The 25,436-nt window shown below is 34.2% G+C and overlaps 1 protein-coding gene across 11 annotated transcripts in view; it reads left to right on the forward strand.

Annotated features, from left to right (window-relative positions):
* Positions 1-25,436, forward strand: part of LOC143249142 (E3 ubiquitin-protein ligase RNF19B-like) — a 60,778-nt gene that overhangs the window by 5,738 nt on the left and 29,604 nt on the right. For 7 of the 11 annotated variants that reach the window (XR_013027583.1, XR_013027581.1, XR_013027580.1 and 4 more), the window contains 9 exons: positions 7,258-7,558; positions 8,954-9,216; positions 11,049-11,210; positions 11,314-11,516; positions 13,868-14,012; positions 14,446-14,608; positions 15,626-15,740; positions 16,746-16,889; positions 17,904-18,117. Coding sequence is in view for 7 of the 11 variants with exons in the window: in XM_076498524.1 (XP_076354639.1) it covers positions 7,355-7,558; positions 8,954-9,216; positions 11,049-11,210; positions 11,314-11,516; positions 13,868-14,012; positions 14,446-14,608; positions 15,626-15,740; positions 16,746-16,889; positions 17,904-18,117 (1,613 nt within the window). In the remaining 4 variants the exon portion in view is untranslated. Of the gene's footprint in view, positions 1-5,219; positions 5,374-5,414; positions 5,820-7,257; positions 7,559-8,953; positions 9,217-11,048; positions 11,211-11,313; positions 11,517-13,867; positions 14,013-14,445; positions 14,609-15,625; positions 15,741-16,745; positions 16,890-17,903; positions 18,118-25,436 lie in introns of those variants that run through there. The other 4 variants (XM_076498526.1, XM_076498530.1, XM_076498525.1 and 1 more) reach the window with 3 other exon arrangements.

Genomic DNA, 25,436 nt, shown 5'->3' on the forward strand with positions numbered 1-25,436 from the left:
ATATTCAACGTCTATTACAACATGCCTAAAATAATTATGTACGATTCACAACTATTTCACCAGTTTTTAGAATGTGATGAAGTGTCTTTATGATGTTTTGTGGTATAATGATGCATTTTTCTCTTAGCTTTCTAGTTTAATTCAGTAGACCACTTTTTCCAGGTCACTAAGCAGTTTCATACAGCTCTAGTGAGGCTGCCACCAGTTCGTGATTTCCACCCAGTTAATAACGACATTTTTATTCTCTGTAGCGGGAACTGTTGATGATGTGTGAGTTGGCGATTTATGGTTGCAGTTGAACAAACACATTGTTTAATATTCTGAACTCTCTGTGTGTCTCCTAACGTATAATTCTGTAATACTATTAAACAAATTAAAAGGAAGTGGTCCTGTGAAACAAACAACTTTTTTTGTTTCATCATGATTGGGATCGGGCATGCCCTGTTTGTTAGCATGTCGGCTGCAAAACAAGAAGCCCAAGATTCGAAGTATGGTGCCACTGAGTACATAGGGCTGGCGCGACCGGGAATGTAGCAGCACAGGTATTTGCATAGGGCGGTAGGTTTGGGGGCCGTAATTATGTAAATTCCTACAATGGCGGAAGAGCGGGAATGAGATGTGGGCAGTGCAGTCAGCATTTGGGTTAGCCTTGTGGGCACCTTATGAAAGTGGAGGTCAGTGCTGTTATTAAGCTAGTGAAAGTTGATTTTCTCTGGATTCTCCCATTTTCATCCCCCAGCTAGTTTTAGTATTTATAGATCTTCCGCGGCACTGAAGGAATACAAGTCCTATATCAGCTGTTGATTTTGCTTTGCCTGACCTTTGGTTGTAGCCACTTCAAATCATCAGTTTTCTTTTGTTTCAACATGCATCTTTACGATTAAACCTCTCCAAGTTCCTTTAAAACGTGACCGGGGCAAGGAAAAAATTTTAGAACATCCACGGTTATATTTGTCTCAAACCTTTGTTTGGAGTCAAATAATTTTAAACCAAAATTCCTGCCATGATATTATTATTCGGTTCGAAACAGCTAAACAAAACATTTTTGGTGGTGGGCACTATTAACGTCTACCAACACTGATCAGAAGTTCAAGGTTGTGGATGGTTATCTTCCAAATCGAGGGGTCTTCCACTTGACCATGTGGCGAAAGTGTTCGCGTAACGATCGTTTAGTTCCTACCATAACTGAGACATTATTCGCATAGAAATAATAAATAGCAGTATTATTTTGTTAATACCTTTAGACAGTAGTAATGAAAATATTAGTTATTTCCATGACTGTTAGAGGAAGTCGTCTTTATGGAAATTGTTTTTCTGTTATGTGGGCTAGGGGAGCTACGTCCGTGACCAATTACGTGGTTACTAATGCAGTATCACAATAATGGCCGAGAAAGCAACGTGAAGAATTTCTAAATTTATGTAATAGACGTGTTTGTAGAACTGTACGCATGTCTATTCATGGAACCTCCAAGAAGGTAAACAAACTACAGAAAATACTAGATTATATACTAACTAACGCATGCAGATTCGAGTTTTGGTTACGGATAAAACAAGTAATGGAGTTTTTTATCTCGTACTTGTTTCATCCATAACAAAACTTTACTTTTCATGTTACAAGTTATTTCTGTATTTTAATAAAGCATAGTTTCACGTTCAATAACATTATATTTCTCCACAACTATTTAAACCCACTGTTCCTGGGTACTGGATTTCTAAACAACTCGCTTCAGTACTAAGAGAAATGATAGATGAAAACGAACTGATGAGCAACTTAGTTACATATACAGTCATGTGAAAAAGTTAAGACACCCTATGAAAGCCTGTGTATTTTTGTAACAGTTTTGTATATACAGTTATTTAATCTCAATTTCAACATTATTGAGAGATTATAGGAATATAACTAAACAATTAAAACTGAAGAAAAGACTTTTCAGGACCTTCTGTAAATGTAGTTCTACAAAAATGCTTATTCTAACTGATGAAAAAGTCAGGACACCCCCACATTTATTCCCACTTAAAATGGCTCAACTCACACATAGATGCATCACACCAGGTGCACATGATTAGAAGATCGTTACTCAGCATTTTGAATGAGGCTTGCTCTATTTAAACCTCAGACATTTAGTTTGGTGTGCTCCTGACTGTTGAAGTGAGAGTGAGCACCATGGTGAGAGCAAAAGAGCTCTCTGAGGCCTTCAGAAAGAAAATTGTAGCAACTTATGAGTCTGGTAAGGGATTAAAAAGATCCCAAAAGATTTTGAAATCAGCCATTCCACTGTCCAAAAAATAGTCAACAAGTGTAGGGCTTTCAAAACAACTGCCAACATGCCCAGGTCTGGTCGTCCTAGCAAGATAACCCCCAGAACAGACCGCAAGATGCTAAAAGAGATCTCCAAACACCCTAACATGTCATCACGGGACCTACAGCAGACTCTGGCTACTGTTGATGTGAAAGTGCATGCCTCTACAATCAGAAAGAGACTGCACAAGTTTAACTTTCATGGGAGGTGTGCAAGGAGGAAACCTTTGCTGTCTAAGAGAAACATCAAGGCCAGACTGAAGTTTGCCAGAGAGAATGTAGCCCCAAAGAATGTAGCAAAGCAGCCCCAGGATCTGGACAGCTCACAATCATAGAATCCATCATGAATTCTACTGTGTATAAGAGGGTGCTTGAGAATTATGTGAGACCATTTGTATGAAAATTAAAGCTGAAGCAGAACTGGAACCTACAACATGACAGTGACTCAAACATATCAGTAAATCCACCAAAGACTGGCTGAAAACTAAGAAATGGAGAGTCCTGGAATGGCCAAGTCAAAGCCCACATTTTAATCCCATTGAGATGCTGTGGGATGACTTGAAACGGGCTGTACATGCAAGCCCCTCAAATATCTCGCAGCTGAAAGAATTTGCATTGAGGAGTGGGGCAAACTTTCTTCAGACCGATGTCAGAGACTGGTAGATGGTTACAAGAAGCGTCTCACTGCAGTTATTTCAGCCAAAGGGGGTAACACTAGCTATTAGGGGGTAGGGTGTCCTAACTTTTTCCTCAGTTCAAATATGCATTTTTGTAGCATTACATTTACAGAAGATCTTGAAAAGTCTTTTCTTCAGTTTTAATTGTTTAGTTATATTCCTATAATCACTCAGTATTGTTGAAATTGAGATTAAATATCTATATATATCCAAAAATGTTACACAAATACACAGGCTTTCATAGGGTGTCCTAACTTTTTCACACGACTGTATAAGTACCCCCTCCCCGAATATTATTAAGCAATTTAACAGGCCATGTAGTGCTAGACAAACTGATTCTTATATACAAAGAAAATTATTTTAATAAACTAAAACTATAGCATACATTCATCAATATATCAATCCAATATACATTTAAAAAAAAATGGGAATTTTAAAAATCTGCATGTAGGGATTGTAAAAGAAGTAAGCAAACAAAGATGGATACTGTAGACATTTACACAAACTACAAATCCCTATTTTGGCTCAATACTTGAATTGCATTTGGTGGAGTTTGTAGTTTGAGTAAATAATGTCTGCAGTGTAAAGTTTTATTTGTTTACCTTTTTATGATCCCCATTTGCAGGTCTTTAAATTTTCGATATTTTTTCTTGTACGCTGGCTTTTTGATGCTCGGCTATGGGCAAAGAATTACTTGATATAATGTATAAAGTACACTACCATTTATAGTCATAATAAACATAGTTAGTAACTAGCTGATACTGTTCATGATGACTTACTGAAGCTATTGACTATTTGATTCATTAGTTGTTTGAGATCTAAAATGTTAACCTGCAACTGGAGATTCTGAATGTTTGTTTGAGAATATAGTGAGCATGTGCAGTTTCTATGTAATTAAACTATGGATAAATGTATACTTTAGACTAAGGGATAACTCCCTTCAGGCAAGTATAAAATTTTACTTGTAGAAAAGCAGTCTTTTCAGATAAAACATGTACGTCTAAAACATGGCTTTAAATAAACCTTTGTCTTTTAAGTTAATAACTGTGTGAATGTGGCTAACAAAATTTAATATCATGTATTTCTTTTAACTCCTTCACTTCATGCATAATACAGGGGTTGACTCCCTAAAGACACCGATTGTATATACAAAGCGTTGAGTATCTTCATGTTATAATCATGTAATGTTCATCTGTTATTGGCAGGTAATACCTGTTTCATTTTTTACTTGAGCATTTTAAAGGAACACCATATATTTGTAAATAAGCTAACTTCAAGAGGTAGCGATAACATCGGTTACACAAGAATTATCGTGTTTTACAGATTATGTAAAGTACAGAAGAAATAAATCCACTTTTTGATACTTCTGTGACCTTCGCAGTACCTTATTTAGTATACTATAAAAGGTTTGGGTGCAATATATCAGGCAGGTTTTATTGTAGGCTAGCAAGAAAGTAATAATAACAATAAGAATTACATTCGGGCCGTTTTAAGCGCATTGTCTTTTTCTAAGTCTAACATGAGTGCTTTGTGTGTGTTTAAGTTTACATATGTACAGACTTAGCTATCAATAGTGGATGTTTTAAAGTATTGTTTCAACCGAATCTTTAGTGTTTTTTGCCGAAATGTTCTATTCGTGTTTTGTGTAATACCTTGCGATCTCTATTATGGACCACGATAGCGGTTCATGATACCGTGTGTGATGAAATAAAATAAAGGGATGTTATCTGAAAAACAGACAAAAGAATAAAGTAACATGGTATACACAAACGCTCCGGTAGGGAGGAAGACGTCTTCAAAGCATTATGAATTTCTACTCAAATCTGTGTTTTTGTCCACCTTGTGTCGTACCCCCGAAAGTCATTCGTTCAATACCGCGAGAAAGCTGCAGTCTTAATTTTTAACACCAACAATACAATTGCGATATTCTTTTACATGTAGCCATACTGTTGACGTTTAACTGAATCCGTAAACTACGGTCTCCACTCAAATGTCATCTCATTTCTCCCTTTGTTTTTGTAACATACAACGAATAAAAATCTTTTTGTTAAATATTTGCAAAGTTATTTTTGTGAAATAAACGAATATCTCATGGGAAGCTTTCCATTTCATTTGTGAAGACCAACGTGAAAAGTTAACATGCATAAATTCTACAAAATTAGCAAGCGGAAAAACGAACTTGAGTCCAATGCATTTGCATCCTTTTCACACCCTTATGTCGTCCCTGATAACTACACTTTATGAATCATCTGTAAGCAACTCACATAGCAAGTTTTAGGCGAACATATATTGATGACCTACTTTTTGTACCTAAACGCAAGATGAATATAACTTTTAGCATACTCCAGCAGGACCGATGAGTTAGTATGGTGGGATGTGCATTTAGGATCTTGTACCGTAAGTAGGTTGTCAGACTACGTGAAATACTCCGCGATCCTTATCGTAGGTGGTTTAGTTAAGTACAAAGTTTCTTTTCAGTTATATTAGCTGTGATCAAAAAAACAACTTATGAGCAAAGTTTGTAATTACTTTAAATTCTGAATTGTACAGGTTATTGCAGTGGTTGAAACATGAAAATTTGGCAGCACAACTGTTTACTTAGAAATAAATGCAAAAATTATACACTAATAAGTTATTGTGAACTGTTAACATAAAGTGTAGGAATACCTCTGTTATTGTTTGCAGTGTTTTTAGATAAAGCTGAAATTTTCGAGAGTCGGAGCCATGTAGTCTGCCTGAAGTTTTATGATCTATTCTGTTTAATTTGAGACAATTTTTCTATGGATTATTGGATAACAGTTTAAAATAAATTGCCAAAATAGTTTGCCTGTGTGAAGCTCAAGGTAATATTTTGGTATTATAAGTTAGCTATTTTCATATCCTTGAAGAGTTTTGTTAACATTTTTAGGTGTTTACATTATTTCTACAGTCTCTATTTACTTTTTTTTTCTTACTATTTAACGTTACTCTTTGCTTTGGTTCAAGCTCAAGTAAATTACTATTATTTTGGCCCTGTTATCTATTCTAATGGCTTCTTTAGCTAAGAGAAACTGGAACTGAGTATGTTAAACAGCACATGTAAGTTCAAAGTTAATTTTACACACACACACACAAACCACTGCATGTGATTGAACAACAGATATATCTACAAGAGAATTAGACCTCACAAGTCAACGAAATGCTAAGTGCAGTTTTTCCGTGTTTAGTACTTATATACTTGTTTTATTATATAATCAATTTGTAGATGGTTAACTATAAACTAGCTTTTCATTATTTCACTAGGAAATACATCTGAACATTTAAAAACATGTGTAGAATTTTACTTTTACACAGATTTGGAGCAGTACTATTACTATTGTTATAATTACACACACACACATTATTTTCTTTAAAGTGATATTAAATGTTTCAACAAAATTAATTAGAATGCATAACTTCTTCCTTTATCAGTGTAAGGAAATCTACATTTTAATATTCATTAGAAAGATTGTAAACAGTGTCTGATTTCTATTTTAAAATACTTTTATTCACAAAGGGAAGTGTCCCTTTTCATAATGTACATTTAGTAATAAGAAAACATTTTTGTTAATAGTACCTGTTGGATTCTTCAAGTTTAGTGTTACAAAATGATCTTCTACTACATATGAAGAAGTAAAAATGGACTCTCAGTTTGTAATACTTCTTGATTACTTTGAGTATGTAGGAAAAATGTGCATATGCTTTTATGCTGTTTATACTACATACTACAGTGAAATTCTATAAAAAGGTACTGGTTTCATAGTCTGTGTAGCATTTTGTGTTTTGAAGTAAGAAGGATACTTCTAATAGTGTTATAAGAAATATTTTATTGTTGTGTGTTCTTTTATGCAAAAGTTAAAAGGAGTCTATTTTTACAGTGTTATAGATTGATGCAAATTAACTCTGTTCCTCTGTTTTATCTAAGTAGCTAAAAAAATAATCTTATATCTACAGTGATTTGATGATTTCTATGAGGAATAAGGAAAGGATAAAAATTAACTGTGATCCTCTGCTTTTTTGTCTGCATTGAGTGAAAGGAGTCTTGTTTTCATGCTATTGAGATGCTAGGCTTCTTACGTGAATAATAGGAAAACTTTTATATAGTTCATATACTATTATGTCTAGAACCGAAACAGGATCTAGTTTGACAACTTGCTGTTTTCTCATGTGTTAATTATAAATTTATAATGTTTTAGCAAATACATTTTTGGTGTCATTGTTTAATTAATCATGTATCACTAAATACATTTTTAATTTTTCTAGATGCAAGCTTTATCATCTGAGGGGTAAGAAAATATAGTGTGTACTACCAGGAGTCATTTACTTTGGTTTAACCCTGGAGGTTAATCTGTAAAAAAAAATGGCCAGTGCCTCATCCACCACATTTACTAATGGAATTTCTCCAGGATCTCGCAAACATGGCTTTAGTCATCTCTCTCTTGGGCGCATTTTTACCAGTGCCTCTTTTGGCCGTCGTGGAAATGGACGGCATAGATCTGTTCCAGCAGAAACTGATAACTGTTCAGAAATTAGTGTTGTGGGTGGTAACCCAGTCAATAGAAAAGTAAGCTTTGTAATTACGTGAAACTTGTAGAAAATGTCTGTTTTTGTAAAGTAAAATCTTGTTTTTAAGCTCAGCCAATATATACATACATCTAAAGAACTGAAAGGCTGAAAACAAAATATTTCTATAGCAGCAAGTTGAACATGAATTTAAATAATTAGAATATCTTTTGAGAAGCAAGTTAAGTATTATAATATTTATTTGCAGTTAGTTAAACATACAGTTTATGTACTGTACTTGCAGTCCAAAACAAGTAGAGTATAGTGTGAGTTAAATCTTGAACTATTGTATAGCCTGCTTTGGGTTCTAGATGTATTGGAGTCATTTTGGAACATACAACAAATGTGTTAGACTTAGCATTCCACATGCTATCACATCTGTGTTTAACTTTGTCAGGTTTTTAGGTATGTGTGGCCTAGTTTATTTACAGTAGCTGAAACTTGTTGACAGTAAATTTCAGTAATAAACAAACAGTTCACAGTTCACTTATTTTAAAATAATATACTAAAATAAGTGAAATGCTTGTACAAATGCTCTTTATACAGTTAATTACCATAGTTGTACCCATATCTTTAAATTATTGTCTGTCCAGTTACTTTAGAACACAACTGACGAGACGAATTGTTTCTCTGTACTCTGTTTTAAATCCAATGACAATATCAACCATAGCATGTGCAATCATATATTTCAGAACGTAGTATTAAGCAGATATTTCCACTCAGAGCTGCTGCTTAATTTAATTGTCAGTAGTTTTATTTATGTAATGTCTATATGATAAAATATTGTTTTAAACGTCTCCTTACATTTGGGGTAAGACATTAAATAGTAACAGCTAAATGTATTTTTAAATGCTGATTTTCTTTATTTATTCCCTTAGGTTTTTCTGAAAAGAATAATGAATAATAGTATTTCAACTACATCATGTTCACCTTATCATCTGCCAATGGTTATTATATTTGTAACTCAGCCTGCAAGTTAAATTCTGTATTAAGTGTATATCGCAGGTAATAGATATGGCAAACATAGTGTGGCTGAAATACTATAATACACTGTTTGTTACAGAAGACCATAAGGAACCAAATAAAAAAAGGTAGTGTTTAAAAAATAGTAAGCCTAAATCTATTGTCTTATGACAAAAATAACTTAATACAATCATGCTACACCATAACAACTGAAACCTTAAAATGTTTCATGTAAAAATTGAGAATAATTCTTCCTAAACTTCTCTCTCTCTCTCTTAAGTGAACTAAAACTTATTTTACAAATCTTTTTGTCATTTAAATTAAAAGTTACTCTCTATAAGCTATTATCAGCTGTGGTTTCTTTGACTGGTTTGTTTACTCCAAAATTAAAAAACTTGAGTTATAGTATATGTTTTAATGTTCTCTTTATTAGTCACAAGATCCAACAAGTGTTAAAGAATTTTTCAAGCAATCAGCAGTGAGTCAGTTTTCAGACTCAGAGTCAAATTCTTTGTGTAGTGCACGCAGTGAGGCACTTGCTGATTCTTCCCAGAATGGAGGGATAGACCAATTAGAATGCCCCTTTTGTCTGCTTGAACTACCAATTCAGTGCTTCCCTGTGTTAAGCTCATGCTCACATCGTGCCTGCTTTAACTGTTTACAGACTTATTTCAAAATTGAAATTTTTGAAAGCAGGTAGGAGCCCTTGGTATATTTTTAACACTCCTACGAAAAGACGTTTCTAGTCCTGATTTCTCCAAGCCCGTTCCCCTGGCTGTGGTTTCGCTAGATAGTAGATAGGGACAGTGGGAATCTCGTTAATCCATTCATTAATGGATTTAAATGGCAATTTCATTTAAATACAAAATTATTAGCCTAATATTAATAACCTTTCAAGTTGCTCTGGGGCCTATTAGGCCCCACTTTTCGTAGGAGTGTTAAATTTCTTTGTACCTTTATGTAATATTTGATTTCAAATTTTATGGCAAGGAATTCACTTTCAGCAAATAAAGTTTCAAGATGGCTTGAATGGGTAGTGAAAACTTTAGTACAAGAAACAAATGTATAATATTTTGAAAAGCTTTTGTCATTTTCAGGTACAAATAGTTTAAATAAACTCAGGTGTTTGTTTATTTTGATTTTTAATTTTTTATTACTCCTTTGTCAGCTATAGTCCAAAGAATACATCACCTATACAGAGGTGTTACTAATGTTTAGAGTAGGAGGGGATTAGATGGATGTAGAGGGGTCTATCATACCACAATTTTTTTCAAGCTATAATGGTCAGCTTTTTAAATAATCTTTGTTCTGTGTTTTTTATTTGTTTTTATATGTGTGTGAATAATTTATGTATTGCTACAGATACATGCTACTGATTTCTGGAGAAAAGTTATAGAATGTATGTTGTGCAAAAAGTAAAGAATTTTTACTTTTATTCCCACTGAAAATAACTGTAAAATTGTTAATATTGTAATTGTTTTTTTAGGCACTTAATAGGACAATTATGTATAGAATATTAATTTTAAATGTTATTATTTAAAATTATTTTTGACAAGTCAGTTGTTGTGTACTACTCTTAAAAGGTTCATTCAGTCTTTTTTTCTTTTTTCTTTTCATCATACTAAGCAACCTTTATTGAACAACCAAATGAATATACTATCTTTGTGAAAAGGAAAAAAGATAAGACTTTTGTATAGCTTTTTAGAATCTGAAGCTGGTCAGTATTTCATTATATATCTTACTGTACCATATATATGAAAACTTTAAGAGCCCTAGGTTTTTCAAAATTTCTGTTATATAGTATGTTTTAATTCTGATTGTTGGCCACATTCCAGGTAAAGTATAACTGGGCTAGTTGCAAGAAAATGAGTTCAGTAGTGCTATTTTAAACTGTAAACCCCACTGGCTAGAAATTATATCAAATTATATCCTGTTTCTCTCTTTTTGGAAAAAGGGTTTTAAGTGTTGAATTCTAGGAATAATGTAATAATAACATCAGATGGTTGTGTTTTTATCATTAGGTTAAATCTGAAAGGAGATTTAAATACTTTAAAGTTCTGTGATATGGATATATTTTTATGTTGAAACTCTAAGTACTGTTTTCAAATGACGCATATTAGTAAGGTATTCACGAAACATATAATCCAAGTTTGACTGGGTAATAAGAGTGTAATGATTACTGGCATATATCTAATAAAGTAAAATGAGTTGTTAGTCCAGTATTTATGGATAATCAGTGAAGTTATAGTGTTCTTTAATAATACAGAATTCATGAAAAACATTTCATGTATATTAGATGACTGTTGAAAGGAAACATTAAACACGATTTTCATAATAAAAGAATTGAAGATCACAAATTGTTTGTGGTATTTGTGTTGATATATCATTTGATTTTTTTTTTTTTTTACAACAAGAAAATAAATTAGGTAACTGTGTCAGTAAACCATTACTGATTAAAATTATTTGAAGTAGACTTGTGCAATTAGAAACAAGTTGATGTGTTAATTAGTTGTTACTTTTTTTAATAGGGTAGACATCTCATGTCCAGAGTGTACTGAACCTCTTCATCCAAATGACATCCGAATGATCTTGAATGATGAATCTGTTATTGGTAAATATGAAGATTTCACAATTCGACGTGTATTAGTGACAGAACCAGATGCTAGATGGTGTCCAGCCCCTGATTGTGGGTAAGTTCTCAAGGTTTAAGTGTATAAATTACAGTATATTTTTCATTACACTTATTAACTCTTTACTAAGCTGAAAATTAAAATTCTTGCTTTTCTTCCTTAGTTATGTTGTGATAGCAACTGGTTGTGCAAGTTGCCCAAAGCTAAAATGTGAACGGCCTGGATGTGATACATATTTTTGTTACCATTGTAAGCAGGAGTGGCATCCTAATCAGACATGTGATGCTGCACGAGCTCAGAGGGCTCGCCATTCTCCTCACCCACGTTCTGCTTCAGTATCTTTCAGTCAGGACTCGGTCGTGCAGAGTAAGTGATAAGTGTCTGTAATTATACAACTATAATAAAAAATTAATTTTATAAAGACAAGTAGGGAACAGTATATACATAACCTCATTAGCTATATTAATATAAAAATTGTTATTTTATAAAAAGTATTGAAACAAGAAAGTACAAACTACAAAAATTGAGGTACTTAAAATTTATAAAAACTTGTTCACACTTTGGCAAATCATTGTAATTATGTTAGTCTAATCCAAAGCAGGGATAAAATATTTCTTCTAATGGAGTCTGGGAGTCCTTATCATTTTCCCCCTCAGTGGGTTCTGTAGATGGCCTGATGTGGCTTTGCTATATGAAAACAAACAAACACCATTGTCCTGCTGTAAGCTACAGAGGTAGTGGATCATATAGGCATTCCCTTGAATGTGATAATTATAGAATGATAAAACCCTTCAGTGTAGCATAGGGCAGTGGTGTTCTGCTAGTGTAGATGATGTCCTCCACTGTGTCTAAGTGGTACGAGCTGTCAAACCTGCACTTCACTCCTTTGATTGGGATTCCTCATTCTACCCCAGGTGGATGTCAGTTTCCTGTGGCTGAGTTTACAATGTGGAACTGAACCAATCAACATTAGTTATCACACATGTATTACATGTTTCTCTGTTTCCTCCTTTAGTTGTATTTTTGTTCCTCCTTCTGTGTTACGAGTCTTTATGGAGATACTTGCAGATTAATAAATTTCATTCTCTTATGCTATTCCTCAGTAATTATATTATAATGAGCGTGTTATTACACTAGAGGTGGTTCCTGTGGCTTTGGTTTTGAGTGAGATGGTTAACATTACCAAAACATCTTTATCAATACTGAAAGCCAAGTTTCCTTACCTGTCAATCAATTTTTCTCATTGCTATCATATGTCCAGTTATAGATCAAGAGTCACAAGATTCCCTTTAGTTTGATGAAGTGAACACAGCATTATGCTTTTTCTCACTCCTGCCAGATTGAATTTTGGACTATAGATGACTTGTTACCAGTATTATCCTCTCTCCTACTCCCCAGGTGGATGTTAGTTCCCTGTGGCCTGGGTTTTGGATGCAGTTGACTTGCCATGTATGGTGTGTTGCGTCCTCCTAGTCACTCTACACCTGAAGGCACATCCCTTTTCTCCCACATATGTTAATGTACTCTAACAAATTGAGATTACAATATCCTATAGTTTAGATCAATATCCAACCATTGTTCTCTCCCTTTTGGAAGTGCTCCTCCCAATTTCTGCCCATGTCTGTGATGCCTGGGCAAAAAGTATTCCTGGTACAGAAGTGATACAGTCTCCCATGTTATTGCAAGAATCTACTCCTTTAGGGTGTTCTTCGGATATTTTTTTGAAGGATGCTTTTTTTCTTTCATTCACACTGGTCCATCTGCCTATTCAACATGGGATTCTAGCTATTTATGTAAGAAGAGGTAATGTACTGTATTGAAAGTTATAATTTTCCTATAGTTAAAATGTACTTCCAATAGGTTCTTATCTCCTTTCACCCATCACATCTTCTTTCCCACTGAAAAAATTTTGTCAATCGAATGGAGAGTCACATGCATCAGGTGTTTTTTACACTCTTATTGATGAAGGATTGTTGCATGATGATTTGCATACAAGACCCATTTGAATCAGGTTGTTGTAAGATATATGGAAGTTCAAGGCTTGTGGCATGCAAAAACTTTTATATAGATGGCAGCACTGAACCAAACTATCTGTTTATGTTAAGAGAAAATAAGTGTCTATTGAAAACATATTTTCAGCATAGGAAAATTATAACATTTGATATTTATTTTTTATAGGTTACTGAAATCAAATTTGAAAATTTTCAGGGAAAATCACTTTTCTCCCAAGGCATTCAACATTCTGAATCACTACACAAAATGTATTAAAAGTTATAGTATGGACACTAAGGGTTACTTTGTGATTACATGCTTCATCATATTAACCAACTCCATAGAGAAAGAGTTAGTCAATTTAATTGTAATTTCAGTTATTTTATATAACTGAATGTGATGTTAATGAGGCTCATAGATAATTGAGTTAATTGCCTAATTTAAAGTAAAGAGTAAATTTTTATTGTGGAGTCTAGACTTCATATGCAGAATGGGTTGTAAACGTCTGAGGTTTGTTTTGTTAATGTGATTTGTTTTAGTACTACTGTTTTTATGAACAACACAACTATCATTAATGTTGCCATATACATTGTATCATTTTACTACTTTTTATAATATTGAAATAAACAACTGTCTTGCATCATGGCATGCAATATTTTAGTACTTCTGTGGTGCATTGGCAAGTATGTTATATAATTACTTCAACATTTATCTGCTGTTTGTAGGAGAAGACATTAAGTTGTGTCCATGTTGCAAGGTATTAATTGTTAAAATGGATGATGGCTCCTGTAATCATATGACATGCAGTGTTTGTGGTACAGAATTTTGTTGGTTGTGTATGAATGAAATCACAGACCTGCACTACCTGAGGTAAGGAAGAAATTGAATGGTTAGCTTTTATAATAAAAGAACTCTGAAGTTTATTATTTATTCATTCTTTTTTTCTTCACCTGCAAATACTATGATATTTTCCATTTTTAAAATAATGTATTCCAACTTGTCCTCATTTTGTTCTCAATAACAGGATAAAAATTGACCTAAAAATGAACTAAGAACCAAATATATGTAAAGAGTAATATTGAACACTTTAAGAATGAAATAAAAATGGAATAACAGCAGAAAAAAAATTGAAAAATTGTGGATTCTAAAATAATCTACATGTAGATACAAATGTACAAAAATATAATTAATCTTAATAAATAATTTGAAATAGTACTAAGCTAAGAAATAATTTGTATATACATATAAAATTTGTATGAAAATATTGTGATTTCTATTCCATCTTGTGCTCCTAATCTTATAGCCCATCAGGCTGTACATTTTGGGGAAAAAAACCATGGAGTCGAAAGAAAAAGATCATCTGGCAGTTGGGTATGCTAGTGGGTGCACCTGTTGGCATTGCTTTGATTGCTGTTATTGCTGTTCCTGCTATTATTATTGGTATCCCTGTATGGGTGGGGAGGAAGGTGAGGAGATTTTAGAGCATATTTCTAAGTGGTCTTTGTAACTGTTTTATTGTTTAGAAAGAACGTGTAGCACAAAATTACTCTTGCTTTGTAGGTGTACAAATGAATACATTTGTAAATCTGAGGGTAAAACTGCCTTGTAGCTGTGGTGGAATAGTATATTATTTATGTTCATACTTTTCAATTAATTTTTAAATTTAAAGTGTAGTGAAGTAAGTAGATCAAACAATTTGAGTGTAAAAATAGTTTCCTAATTTTTCATAATATTTGTTTTATAAATAAATGTTAATGTTTAAGTACAAAGTTTTAGTACATTAAATAATAATTCATTATTGACTATCTCTTATACTCCATATAAGAATATATTTCAAAGTAATGTCTGGGTTTTAGATTATTACATCATAAATAGTACATTATAATTCAGTTTAATATTAGTTTACTAGGGTAAATACCTGCACACTGCACCATTGTAATATTTTAGTTAGTTATAATCCATTATTTCTTCATTGATCTATTGTTTTAAAAAATTATAGTGCAGTTTTCAGCAAATTAATCTGCCAGTATTTAATGTTAGTATAGTATATATGTGATGATTAATATGCAAATGTTGGATAACATTATTTTTATTGTGTGATGACTAATGTGCAAATACTGAGTTAGGTATAGTTTTATCTGTGATGGTTAATGTGCAAATGTTGGTCAACATTTAGCTTTTTTCTATGATGACTAATGCAAATTTTGAGTAACATTTAATTTTCTCGTGATGATTGATATGTAGGTTTTGGATAACATTTGGCTCTATCATATGTAATGATTAATATGTTGATATTGGGTAACATTTATTTCTTTTGTGTGATTAACATGCAGATGTTGGTTTCAGTTTAGCTGTATTGTGATGATCGAATATAGTTTTTTGTGTGACATTTAGCTCTATCATGTGATGGTTAGTATACAGATATTGGATAATGTTTAGCTATAACATGTAATGATTAATATGCAGGGTTTGATTATATTTAGCTCTATCGATACCATACAAGCAAAAAGAGTGGCAAACACATAAGAAAACTTGCTGTCTCCAGTGGAGTAATGGCCTCAGTCCTAGTGTCTCCTGTATTAGCAGGAATTACTGTTGGTAAGTTGTATGTGTGGTCAGAATAAACTGTTTAACTTGAATATATTTTATGATAATTTCAAATGTATTTGAAAAAAGAAGAGGAAAATAGTACAGTAGAAATAGCATTGTCTGAACACCTATGAAATATTTGTAAAATGCAACAAAAAATGTCTAAATTAGATTTTGTTGAATACCTTGAAGAAAAGTGCTTGATTTAGTATTTGGGAATAATGAGTTATGTGGGTAGATTGTAGTGTTGTAAAACGTTTATAAATGTAACATTAGTATTTTCTAGACACAGGCAAAGGAACCTGCTTGAGGTAAATGTGTAGAATTGATAAATTATTTGGGCTCAGTATAATACTGTGTACAATTTAGAAATGTTACTGTTGTTAGGCACAGAGTACCACTTGAGGTGTGTGTGTATGTAATATTAAAGCTAAGTAATCAATTACAGGCAAAAAAAGAAATTCTTTGATAGATTGTTTAAGCAGAGTATTTATGATGATGTCCATTCTACAAAGTTTCATCAAGGAAGGAAATCTTTTTTTATTAAAGATAAAAGCGAAAGCAAGAATAAATTGTTTTATAATTAATTATGTATAGGGTACTGTGCTTAAATTATTTACATATAATCTTGATTTTAAAGTTTATTACCAAGGAATAAATATCCAAAGGTAGTCTATCCCATTTTCATGACTAGCAAGTAAAGTGGTATGGAAATTTACTAAAACTTTGTTTTACAAGTGTGATGGTACAGGCACTAAAATCTTGTGTACTGTGTGCAGTTTGGGTTTGATTTTTCTCTGGCTTTATTTATAAATGTTCTGAATATTTGTATACATATTTAGTATCTGTACTTAAAGTAGTAATCATTATATTAGAATATCACAGCTGTCAGTTCTCAACTGCTTCCTCTTGTGCATAGCTGGTACATGTCTGTTGAATGTAAAAATAAAATATTATTTTTTATTAGTCTCTAACATTATTCCAAAATAAGTCTTAATTTATTATGAATAATAGGCATTGGAGTACCCATCTTATTAGCTTACGTTTATGGAGTAGTCCCTATTTCTCTATGTCGTTCTGGTGGCTGTGGGGTTACTACTTCAGGATCTGGAGTGAGGTTTGAATTTGATGAAGAAAATGACATTTGTGTTGCAACAGGTAAGATGATGTTTTTATATTGTTCATGTTTTAATTTCTACCATAAGTAAACTTGATAGCTGTGAAGTAGTTCTTTGTATTCTTCAGTATAGATCAAACATTTTTATGAGTTCATAATTCTGAATTAGTAGTTTGTATATTTTGGGTAAAAGAGACCGTTTTATGTGAATAATGTTGAAAGTAATAATATATATGTATGAGACTAAATGTCAATTCATGGAAAACAAAAATGCAACAACAGTATAAACATCTGACACCTGAACACAAATTATAAGGTGGGTCATCAAGAAATGTGTCCTGGTTTTTAGAGATACTGGTAGAATTAAGACCATAACTGTATTGGTATACACTGTCTACCCAGTTTAACCTCAGTTTTGCTGGCCTCACATGACTAAGAAAAAGATTTTTTTTATTTTAGCAAATGTCTTTCTTTTCCTATTAGCACCCAGATGTGGAAAGGTGATTGTTCACAAGAAAAGATAGAAAACAAAAATAATAATAAAAAGCAGCTAGAAATAATACATCAATAGGAGAAATAGCAAAGTTGTTAGTATTCCAGCCCCAATATACAGTTTGATTATAACTGAGGCCTGGAATACTAACTTCAAAGACATTATGTGTTAGAACACCCACATCTGCTCAAAGTTATAGCATAAAAACTGTAACAAGCACAAAATGGTTATGAGGTTGGTCTCTTTGACTGAGCCTGTGGGGAATGAGTTAATGGTAATAGTTTGTATGTATTATGGCAAGTAAGATCTTTTATTTGATGGTTAGTGATAATAGTGTTTATATTTGCTGGTAAGCTAGTAAATACAGTTTGTTATGGCAGGTAAGACTGTCTTAAGTTGTAAATTTCTATACTTCACTGTGTATAAGTATGTTTTTAGCATTTGGTTAAAGGTACACAGAATACTGCAGAAATTTACTACTTTTATTTCTTTGAATAATGATGATTAAACATAAAACTAATGAACTACCTCACACTTTAATGTTTATATGACTGGTAATTAGATGGCATGAGCATGGACACAGCAATGAGCCAAAGAGGAGTCAACCCCAGTATTGGAGAAGTTTCTTTTGGCATGTCCACCAGTATCAGTATGGGCAGTGGTAGCCACCTGGAGAGGGTAGATTTGATTCGAGAGAGTGATAGGGAGAGTGCCAGTAATACTGCTTTAGCTGGCAGTATAGCAAGTGCCACCTTAGCAACAAATGCATCCCAAAAGTAAATACAGTAATTTTTCTGTTGTTTAAAGTTGTATATTTTCTTTTTTTAATTTAATCTTTTAGTTAAAAGTTGTGATAAATAATTTCCACTGATATGTTATGCACACTTATTATTTATAAAGATTCTTTAGAGTTAAATTAATAGTGTAATAGTTATAGATATTTTCCCCAGATTATGTTCAGATATATGTGAAAAAGCTGTTTTAATATTTGTAAATTTTAAAGTTATCCTAGACTGCATTTCTTTCTTCAAGATTCAGTTTGGAATTTTTTTTTAAGGTACTTAACTCTTCGATCTTCTTAAGTTGTGCTGTGTTTCGACTCTATACCCAACCACCAACACAACTGACATGTACTGAAGGAGGTTGTTGGTACTTGGTACTATAATAAAATAAAGATTTTGTAGATAACATAAACATTAGTTTCACATTACTAAATAGTGTAACGTACTTTGCCCTTGATGTGATATATCTTGGCCATTAACAACCACCACATCAGTTAGATAATCTGGTTGTTAAATTAGTACTCATGGATGAATTTCAAACTGTAAAAATAAATAGATATGCAAGATTTTTCTGTATGAAGCATAATTTGATTTTATAGTTAATATTTCATATTTTTTACCATTATAAAAAAAAATAATAATAAATAGAAACATGCCAAATGCTGCAGTTTAAACTAAAATATACTAAATTACTAATATATTAAGTCTTACACAAGTTATTTATATCTAGTACAGTAGAGACTGAAAGGCCAATTATTATTTTAAATAGATAAACATTTTCAAAATGACTTCTAAGTTCTAATTACATTCCCCTGTGTTTTGAGTTAAACCAGCAGCAAATGCAGTAATTGTGGGTGACTAGTTTCTTTATTGCAAATTAACCATGTATTGAGGTTACATTGAAAATAGTCAAGAAACTTGGTATTTCACTTTTTCAAATAAAATACCATTCTAGTGTAAATGCTGGTATATGTTATATAAAATGTAAATGTAGGAATTCAAGTATGTTGCACGTAACAAATGGTACATGTAGAATAACTTCACATCTCTGTATTTTATACTTCCAAATCATATGGATTTAACGTTTGGCACACGACAAACTACGCTACAAAAATACAACAGGTTCATTTCTACATATATTTGTTATTTTTATAACTCAAAAAGTTAAATTTGTATTCTATCACATATTCCAAAATATAGAAGGAAATTTATTCCTCCTTTACTCAAATCCTTTATCCAAGCTCGAATATTTTTGTTCTAAATCATTTAATTTGACCACTTCAATGGCCTCAGAGTATGAAACACTTTTATTATCTTTCTTAGTTTTTTCTTTTATCTAAATTGTGATAATCCGTTAAGTTTTAGCAACTTGGGGAATTCCAAATTTGTCTTGTGTTCTAAACAATGTTGAGCAACACAGTCTTTTCATAAATTATGGGTGGATACATTCCTGTAAAGTTTCAGTCCATTTTCAAATAACTTTTTAGGAATGTAACATGTTATTTTATATTTACAGTGTACAATGTAAATAACATGCATTTAAGAATATTAAAGGACTAAACTGTTTAGTGCCAAATTAATTGTTTTCCTGGGCTTCTTGGCAAGGAGTACTTTATCACTAGAGTGACCACTTTGGAGCCATGTTGGAAGGGTGGAAACAGGCTTTTCTACAGCAGAAAAAACAACATACTCAGACAATGATGCATATATTGCTGACCCAGTGTACATATTAGGATTACTATTAAATAGTGTGTTATAAGCAATAATTTCTATTTATTTTTTTTTTGCTATCCAAGCTCTCATCTCTTGGTGTGGATTTCTGTACGTGGTGAGGGGACCTACCAGGTAAAGACCTGTTTTTTCAGTTTACCCCCTCTGGAATCTAAACATCCACCCATGTGTTTGCCATGTGTGATGACTTGTGAAGAGGAGGAGAAGGATTTGTAGGGTCAATCAGCTGGTCCATTTGCTCTAGGATCAACCAGGTACTAATGTTAGATGTTCTCAACAGGTATTGTGGACATTGTGTCTGATGCTAGTGTTTGGGTAAAGTGTTCATGAAACCCTGGTGTTGCTGCAATGTCCTTGTATAGCATTGTAGTGGGTCCACTCGTAGGGCTCCATGGTGGGTGCCGAAACATTCTTTTTTTTATTGTGGATCCCCCAAATAAAAACTTATATAAAATAGTGAAAAAACAGTCCATAGGTAAAAGACCATTGAAGATTCTGAGCAGCAATCCTTAACATCTGTAATGCCTGTACATCAGTTTCTTATAGTGCATTCTTTTTCAGACAAAGCTTTAGGGCAAATGTCTCCCTTTTTTATTCAGAAGAGACCAGAGGGACTTGCTGGCTCTCTAAAGTCTGTGACATATTGGTAGAAACATCCACATCTCAACACAGTGAACTCTTCTTACATTCAAAGGCAATTGAGAATATACTCATTGATGTATTGCCCCATACTACTTTGAATTCGTCACGAGGAGCTATTGTTGAAAGGGATATGAAAAAAATCCCTGAGTCAGAGATCCTTATTGGTTTCACTACCCAAGGAGTTTCTGCAGTGAGGCATATCTCCACTTGCAAAGATGGAATTATGATGCAGACCAATGTCCTCATTTTAACATTTACATCACCATGTCCACCTGCCACCATCATGGCAGGATATCTTAATTGCAAGGTATGGCCATACATTCCAAACCCTCTCGGATGTTTCCAGTGTCAGTGGTTTGGTCACTTGGAAACATCATGTTGTGGTTTCTTAACATGTGCTCGTTGCAGTGGCAAGGATCACAGTGCCTATGAGTGTAAAACAGATCTTCATTGCATTAATTGCAATGGCTCCCACTCATTCTACTTTTGTTCTTGCTGGAAGAAAAAGAGGTGCAGCATTTAAAGACGTTTCAAAACATTACTTACCCTGAGGCTCGAAAGTTATTGTCCACCACATTATTTCTGATGTATGCTACTGCACTTCGTTCTACTACTACAGTGGGAGTGCAGATGGATCTCTCTCTGCATTCAAAAGAATCATTCTCAAACTATATGAAAGGTCTTTTTATCTACATGATTGAAAAAGTTGATGAATCAGCTTCAACACCCATCTCTATCCCTAACATTCATTCCAGCAAATCCCAAGATCCATTTCCTTTGGTGTATCTTCTCCTACCCAAAAATGCAAAATGATCATTTGTTCACATCATCAATCAGTGGAATCCTCTTCCAGTGATAAAGACCTGTCCAATTGACCCACAGCAGGATTCATGGAGGTCAACAGACCTTCCTCTAATAAAGAAAAAATATGTGGTCATAAACAGAAGGGCTCTCCACCCAGTTCACCTACACATAAATAAATATGGCTACCTTGATACAATGGAATTGTCAAGGTTTATGTTCAAATCTGGATAACATCAAAGTGCTGATTGCTTTCTACCTTTCTGTATGTCTTTCCTCACAGGAAACATTTCGAAAACCTGCCAATTCAGTCACCTTTTCTGCAGTTTTCTTTGTACAGAAGTGACAGGTTGTGTGATGGACGAGTATATGGAGGTGTGACACTGTTGGTTGATGAGCATGTTCCCACCCTGTCTTTGCCACTCGACACATCCTTGAAGGCTGTAGCCATCCATATTTCCTTTGGTCATACCATCACTGTTTGTTCTTCCTACCTATCTCCAGAAGAGATTTATGATCAATCAGACTTTGATCCTCTCATTGAACAGTTGCCATTTTCCTTTTTAATCCTGGGAGACTTTAATGGACATAATTCTCTCTGGGGAGGTATTGATACTGATGGGTGTGGTCGCTCTTTAGAGAATATGCCCTCAGATCACAACCTTTTTCTTTTCAGTACTTGTTCTTATACTTATTTTCATGCACTTAGTCACTCCTTTACTGCTAGTGATCTCTCAATTTGCTCTCCTTCACTATTCTCCCACTTTTCATGGAGGATTCACAATAACCCACGAGGTAGTGACCATTTTTCTATAATTTTGAGAGAGACTGGCCATGGTCAGTGTCACCCGACCTGCATGCCCAAGTGGAAGCTGAATCAAGCCAACTGGCCCCTTTCACTGTTCTTGCAGAACTTGATCCTACCATCAATAGATCAATGCATGGCAACAGTGACTGACTGTATTATACTGGCAGCTAGCTGCTCAGTATATTCCTAAAACCTCAACACATTTTCCACGATATCCTCACCTGTGGTAGAATTCTGCCTGTCACATGGCACAAAGGGCTCAAAAATGGGCCTGAGATACTTTCCATAGGTATCACACACTCTTGAATTGCATTGCTTTCCAGCAGGCTCGTGCACATGCTCAGTGGGTAAGTTTTCAAAGCCAGAATGAATCTTGGATGAAGTTCACAACCAGCACAGCATATCTTCTACCACCAATTCCAAAGTCATATGAGACAAGAATTGATAGGTCAGTGAGCAATATAATTCTGTCCCTCTCTCGATCTTGCTCTCTGATGGTCATGAAGTAGCTGATACCAGGAGCATTGCCGATACTCTGTGAAAGCTTTTGCTGGGTATCTGGCACTTCTGCTTCATCCTCTACCTTCTTAACAGTCAAGACATAGGCAGAGTGATCACCTCTTTCCATATGAGCTGATCATCTTTATGATTATAATGGCCCCCTTTATGCTGGCAGAACTCAAACTGGCCCTTTACTGGTCTGGCAGTACATTGGTTGGACCTGATGATGTACATTAAGGAATACTGTGCCATCTATTTCTTGCTTCTTTTGCTATTCTTCTGATTGTTTTTAGCTGGATCTGGCAGAAGAATGCTCTTCCTGATTCTTGGCACCAGGCTATTGTCCTACCTTTCTCTAAGCCTGGGAAAAATCCCAAGATTCCTTCAAACTACTGTCCAATTGCTTTGATGAGCTGTCTCTGTGAGATCTTTGAGAGGATGGTTAATCCTTGTATTGTTTGGTTCCTCAAATCAAACAACTTCTTCTTGCCCACACAGTGTGGGTTCTGCTTCACTATGGACCACCTGATTCGACTTGAAACATCAGTCAGAGAAGTCTTTCTCAAATGACATCTTGTATCAATATTCTTTGACCTTGAGAAGGCTTTTGTTACTACATGGATGTAAGGCATTTTGTGAGACTTCTATTCATGTGGGTTACGTTGTCATTAGCCCATTTTTATTAAGTTTTTTATGGACAGGCGATCCCAAGTTCATGTGGGTTAGACAGACACATTCCCATTTTTTTTTCTCCAGGCACTTGGAATCCCTCAGGTCTGTGTTTTGAGTGTCATGCTTTTCAGTATAAAGATTAATGCCATCACTGAATAACTCCCTTTTACTATTGCAAATGGGCTCTATGTCAATGACTTTCATATCTCAAGTCAGTTGTCGAACATGAGATATATTGAGAGGCAGCTACAGACTTCCCTCAATCATTTACTGAAGTGGACCACAGCACACAGTTTCAACTTCTCTCTGCATGCATTTTTGCCACCAATGGGGTATTCACCATGATCCTGAACTCCGTTTCAGTGAAGTTGTGCTACCTGTGGTCCCTAAGACAAAGTTCTTGGGGCTTATCTTCGACCATAAGCTGAACTTTATACCACACATCAATGAGCTATGAGTCAAATGTACAAGAGCACTGAACATCCCCCCATGTTCTCTCTTCCACCACTTGGGGAGCAGGTCAATGTTCTATGCTAAAGATATATTGTGCTCTTATTTCATCAAAACTAGACTATGGATCATGGTCTATGGCTCTGCCAGGACCTTTGCCTTGAAGATGTTGGACCCCATTCATCATCAGGGACTTCAGCTCTGCACTGGAATTTTCTGCACTTCTCCACTCTAAAACTTGTACACCGAACCTCATGAACGTCCTCTACGCCTCTGCTGTTTACAACTGTCTTTACTGTATGCTTCAAATTTCAATCCTTACCACAGCATCCTGCCTTGGATTGTTTTTTTTTCCTCGGTAGGCCATGCTTTTTCAGAACAGACAGTCTGCCATTGTTCAGGTTAGTGTGAGGGAGGGTGGGTGGGTGGGTGTTGTTGGTCTTTTGAAGATGAAAGGTAGAAAACTTTTAAAACATCATCCTCTACACTCATGTCTCCACAACAGGCAGTTGCTATCCATTCTGCAAATTTTCATCATGAATACTCTGCCTAAATAATATATCAAAGAATACCTGAACAGCTGTTATAGACTAACCTCTATCAAGAAGATCAATGACTACAATAAGAACCTTACAAAGCTTGCACACTGCTCTAATCACCTGACCTTCCTACTATGCTGCAGGGATTCCAAAATCATTTCAGAGTTTCTGAGATTCAAAGAAACTACTTTCACCAGAACTACTAAGAGAAAAAACACCTCCTAAGACTGCATGTAGAAGAATAGAGATGGAAGAAGCACTATCTAACCAACACAACTGGAATACAGTATCCTGAGCTTCAACAACTTTTCTCCACAAACACTAGAGCACTAGACATTCTAAACCTCTACATCAAATGCTATACATCCAACCTAGAAAACAGCAAGAAGGAACAAGTTAAAAAATTCAACAGACTGATCAAGATGGATAATCCTACATCTATAAACATAGTTCACAATTACAGTTCAAGAGCACTAAGTGCTACAGAAAATAAGATTTTTAACCTAGGTCTAAGCTTTGCCATCCAACCTAGTACAGTTCCCACTGTTGACAAAGCTGAAACCTTAGAATCTTTTGCACAAAGCCTCCTGAACCATATGGCTGAACAATACCAACATCAAACTTACACCATCCTCAGGAAGGCCAAGAAAGCAAAACCGAACATCACTAAACACGAATGTAGTGCACTGAACTGTCTAAAATGAAACAACAATATCAAGATTCTAGCAGCAGACAAAGGTAACAGTATAGTCATCCTAGACGTCAACGATTATAACACAAAGATCAAACATTTATTAGACAAACACCAACATAAAAAGATCACCAATGATCCTACAGAAAAGACAGAGAGACTCATCAATAGAATGCTGAACAAACCAAAGAAACAAGACTTAATGAACAAAAAACTAGCCAAAGATTTAAGATCCAAAGGAAATTTTCCTCCTTAATGCTATGGACTACCTAAGGTACACAAACCTAATATACCTCTAAGGCTTATCATCAGTGCTCAAAACTCGCCTTGCCATCAACTGACTACTTTCCTAGTACCTATCTTATCTCCACTATGAGGAAACACTGAACATCACATTCAAAACTCGACAGATTTCATAGGACAACTCAGAAAGCTACACATCAAATCCCAGGATATTATGGTCAGTTTCAACATCTCA

This window comes from Tachypleus tridentatus, chromosome 4 (genome assembly GCF_004210375.1).
Source record: "Tachypleus tridentatus isolate NWPU-2018 chromosome 4, ASM421037v1, whole genome shotgun sequence".
In the NCBI taxonomy this organism is placed as follows: Eukaryota; Metazoa; Arthropoda; class Merostomata; order Xiphosura; family Limulidae; genus Tachypleus; species Tachypleus tridentatus.